This window comes from Sinocyclocheilus grahami, unplaced genomic scaffold (genome assembly GCF_001515645.1).
Source record: "Sinocyclocheilus grahami isolate Dianchi unplaced genomic scaffold, SAMN03320097.WGS_v1.1 scaffold453.1, whole genome shotgun sequence".
In the NCBI taxonomy this organism is placed as follows: Eukaryota; Metazoa; Chordata; class Actinopteri; order Cypriniformes; family Cyprinidae; genus Sinocyclocheilus; species Sinocyclocheilus grahami.
This window is the reverse complement of record NW_015505632.1, coordinates 388,754-393,713: the sequence shown is the minus strand read 5'-3', so window position 1 is coordinate 393,713 and position 4,960 is coordinate 388,754. Positions and strand designations below refer to the sequence as shown.

General features: G+C 34.9%; 1 protein-coding gene across 1 annotated transcript; it reads right to left on the bottom strand.

The window, feature by feature from the left end:
- Positions 1-430: 430 nt before the first annotated feature.
- Positions 431-2,305, bottom strand: cxcl20 (chemokine (C-X-C motif) ligand 20). Its single transcript, XM_016234452.1, has 4 exons — positions 2,223-2,305; positions 1,458-1,584; positions 1,184-1,294; positions 431-1,076 (listed from the first exon to the last, which is right to left on the bottom strand). The coding sequence occupies exons 1-4, from the start codon at positions 2,287-2,289 to the stop codon at positions 998-1,000; spliced, it is 384 nt and encodes a 127-aa protein (XP_016089938.1). The 5' UTR covers positions 2,290-2,305; the 3' UTR covers positions 431-997.
- Between the last annotated feature and the right edge of the window lie 2,655 nt (positions 2,306-4,960).

The following is a 4,960-nucleotide window of genomic DNA, read 5'->3' as shown; positions in this document are numbered from 1 at the left end:
CACATTGTATTTGTGTGTGAACAGCAGGATAAGATGTTCCAAGGTCTTTTCTGCCAGAAAAGTTCAGCTGAATGTACTACTCAGCAAAGCTTTCAAATCACATGCAATTTCTTCATTTTTCATTACAAAGTGTGAATTGTTATAGAATATGAGCATGACAAAAACTGTATTGTTCAAACAGGAATTGTGTGCGCTCAAAAAGAACATTGAGTTCTCAGGTGCGTAGAGCAAAAGGGAGAAAGTTTTAGTCCAACAAGTCGCTGAATTTGTCCGCACACTGAAAAAATGTTCCAATCAGACTCATGAGCACTGAAGAAAGCATGGGCTGAAAAGTCTGCTCTTTGGTCTGTTTTTAATACATTTTGCACTTTTTTCACTTTTGCATATGGATAATAAAAACTAAATTTTTGAGAGACCTTTTTTGGTCTGATTGAAAAATGTTTTCAGTGTGCGGACAAATTCAAAAACTGTATTGTTGAAATAAATTTTTCAGTTAATTGAAATCTGTATCAATAGATAGCAATAGACTACTGCAAGATGAGAGAAATGTTTCGTTGTAGTAGTTATTGGGAGACTGAATGGTCAAGGTCCATTGTGATTCATTCTTATGTAATCAAAAACATATTTATTGTTTCATACTAACATTCTTAAATAAACAAAACACCAAATTAGCAAGAATTATTTTTATTTCATGGTTATATCCCACACAGATTTCCTCTGGATTTAAAAGTTAAAAAGTGAATAAAGTAGTAATTATGGACATAAGCTATCCAATACTTTAACCAAAACAGCATTTCATCTCAAAACTCAAAAATATCAATGTGCTCATCATTTCTGATAGAACAAAACATTCACTGGCATCAATTAAAGCGAGCCTGTATTAGTAATAGTTTCATAAGAGAAATGTTTAAAATCACAAAACAATAAATAGATAAAGAAAAAGTATACATTTATGGCTAAATGGCTTTGAAGTCTTGTGTATTATAGCAGAGTAATTTCAATAACCATCCTTGTCGTCAAACTTCTTAATCTTCTTCTCTTTTCTTCCTCTGTTCCTTTGCTTTTTGTTTTGCTTTCTATGAAGATGGCACAGAATTTAGTTCTAATAATATAATACATAAACATATACACTATCATTGGTGGTATACAGTCAGTAGTAGCGTAAAAGTGATGTATATCTCACCCTTTGCCCTTCAATAATCTCTGTCCTTGCCTATCATTTGGATCCAAACACACCTTTAACCTCCTGTTAACCTCCTTTCCTTTTCCCTTTCCTTTTGCAATCACAGTCAATCTAAGATCGGCAGGAAAAGACAGAAACAAAAGCAATTGTTTTATTGCAATTGCCGGCTTGCAATTGTTAATTACAGTGCTCATTAATTATATTCAATCTCAAGAAGAAATAAAGATTTATAAACATTATCTTGTAATATAGGATTTATAGTATGCATACTTACATAATCTCTGTCTTTGAGCAAGAGGGACTTGGTGGGAACAATTCAACTGCATGAATCCATCTGGGCTTCACTGCTTTCTGCAGTTTGCCTCTGCATAAGCAGCGTTGTGATAACCCCCCTGCTTGCCCTATAACACAGTTAAGTTTAAGGACTAATGTACACAACAGATCCAGAGCAGGAAAACTATTGTTCCAAGCCAGTAATCACTGATTGGATTTACAGACAATAAACCTCATACAAACACACGAATAAGGAGATATTTGTTAAGATGCATATTGTATATGTTTAACAGAAACACTTCATTCAATCAATGACATTAACACACATCTCTGGAATACTTCATTCTGACTGGACAATCACTGCATTCTGTGGTCAAATATTTTTGTATAGCGACTGATAAACTGCAGAATTTGTCAATAAGGACAGACTGTAGATTATTCATTACAGTCCATTTAATGTTTAAAAATGTCATACTTTGATGCATATGTGTTCATATACTTTAATGAAACACGAACTGCTGATCATTTTAAGTTGTACTATTTTCTTAGTTTTGTAATGGTGTGTCAGAATGTCCTCAAAAATAAATTTTGTTCAGACACCTTCCTGGACAACAATCACCTTTAAAAAAAACTTTTTTGTAAATTAAATCATTCTTTTATACACATGTTCACAATGTGCGTTAAAGGGTTAACTAAAAGGCTTTACTAATTGTTCTGTGCATATATGATGCAAATGTAAGACAATAGACAACAGATATCAGCTTACCTGCAGACTGTGTAAGAGTCACTCCAAACACCAGAGCACACAACAGTGTGCCAACAACCTGATTCATGATTCACCTCACAGGCAGCTCCAAAGCAATGTTTCCTTCGTATGCAGTCCGCTCCTTATATAGTACAGACTTACTTTCATTTTCCAATCTTTCAATGAAATGTTCTCAACAACACATCCAACATCCTTGAGGATAAAGTTGCATGGCCGGAACAGAAATGACCACTTGTTTTAACATTGGAAAGAAATCTGCATTTAAAAGTCACTAAAGACTAGAGAAAGACAGCACAAAGAACACATCATCATTATTATTAATATTTATTTCTTTTGCTTTAGGCAAGAAGAAAGAATACATTTTTTGCCAGTCAGAATAAACCTTTTCTAACCCTAGCTTTTAGAAGTGAGTGTTGTATTAACAAGGTCTTATAGTCAAACATTAACGTTCACCACCATCAAATTAATGATAAAAACATGTGCTTAGCAATTGATTGGTTACTTAGTTAGTAACGTTTGCCTTTTGGGAAGAGACTGTATTTCCTCAGAGTATTTAATTGTGTTGAACTTAACTTGACTGTGCAGAGAACATATGGCGGCAATTCTATGCCATTAATTATGGGAAGCAAAACAACCCAAATGTGGGACGAAACGGAGCGGTATTCAATGTCGACCGACTCGACAGCGCAGAGAGGACGTGTTTACTAGCGCCACCGAGCTGACAACGCGGCGCGGATCAGTTACAAAAGCGCATATAACTGAAAGCATTTTTGTATTAATGCACTGTATATCAAACACCACTTCAGCCAGACGTATATGTTTTTCGTACATCCAGAGACATTACATACTGTATGAGACATCAAATTAATAACAACAAGGTCCAGTGTTTGGACAAAGATTAGTGATCAGTAATAGAATAAATATGTACTCTATAATCATGTAGTAACATGTATGCTTTCATTTAATATTCTACATTCATTGAATTTCTGAAAGCAAAATGATACAATGTAAAAATGTGAGATTTGAGAAGGTTGAAGATTTCCTGCATCTCAAAAGAAGGTCACAGTCATAAGATGTGGCCTCTTTGTTTTCTTTTCTGTTCCTTTCTTGTGAAGATAAGGGAAAATTCAGTTCAGTCCCTGTGCCAAGGTTATTGAGGGGAGTGGATGGCTTAAGAACTGAACTGAAACTGGCACTGCGATGAAATGGACAGAATGGTTCTGAATTAACTCTAGAAATGAGCTGGCTTAGAAGTGAGAAATATAGAACTGTATTTATACAATACTTCAAATTAGGGAGCTGCAAAAATGAATGCGTGTGATTAGTCTGAAGCAGGGTTAGTGTTAAGATCCAGGCAGAAAAATGTGTAACAAAATTCTGTTTAACAAAACCAAAAGGGTAAATCTGATACAGTATGTGTATGCCAACACAAACAGGCAGTGTCATTGAGTAAACTAAGCAAACAAGCCAATAAACGTAACCCCAGGAATCAAGGACAATGGAACAAAATACAACCAAAATAAATTCCTTGTACATTGTATATTAATACATGACAAATAGAATCTGTGTTCCAACTAATGCAATAGTTCTAATACTAGGAAAGGGTAGCAAATACTTATACCTATTTATGATTAGATCTATATATTTAGAACAAAGACTATAGAAATATCTGGACAAGTTACTAAATTGTGACAGGACTTAGAACCAAAATAATGCCGATGGCGCTCTCTAGTGGTGAATCTACATATTTGTAAAAATGAGCTATGGTGAAGTTATTTGACGTTCATGAGAAATTAGCCTATAGTGTTCCCACCCTGTTAACTTTTCTGCATGCCCTCATCATTTATTTTTGCTACTTTATACCCTGGTTCCAGATCCAGACCTTCTATAAACTATAATGGTGTTAACAAACGTGAAATAAACATTTTGCACACAATTTTAATGTGATTTTACCCCAATTTGTTGAACAAATATGTGAAATATTATTTAATTCTGTGCAGTTAGGAGAATATATAAAATGCTAGCAAAGCAAAGCAAAGGAGAAAACCACTGTATTGCCCAAATTTTAAAAATGTCACATAATCTATGGTAGAAATAACACTGTTGGTAAGTTTCATGAGTTTTAGTTAATGACCGATTTTCTTGTGGTGCATACATGTCCACTGTTTAGTAGACAGTTAAACAAATTAGAAGCATGTAAAGTGCATTTAAAGTGAAAATCAAGTTTTTTTAATGTCGTTTATTTGTCTATGTGCGTTTATTGACGAACCATGTGCCAATCCAATAATCAACACCATTGCTGAGTATTTTCTCCTTAAAAGTGTAGTTTCCCAAAGGCTGACCCAGAAATGTGGTTTGAAACAGCCCTAGGTTTGCTACGTCACAAACCAATAACCAATCACGTCAAGGGATCGATTCCTATCACTAGCATGCAAAATATACCAATACCAGAAAACCAAATTTAGAACTGCTAACTTGCATTATAACCCGCGGCAACAGTGTAAAAGTAGCCCGGAGTCAGATGCACCTCTCCCGCATCGGCACTTCACATGCCTAGTATGTATGCTGGCGGGCGCGAATTATCAATCACAAACGGCTGCATTGGAGTCTTCAAGGCATTTTAGGACACAACATCGTCAAGTAAGTAACTTTAACGAATGTTACAGTAGTCACTGTAGTTGTCCGCTAGTAAAAACATAGTTTTATCAGTCATTATCCGTGTATGCCATTGTTTTGCG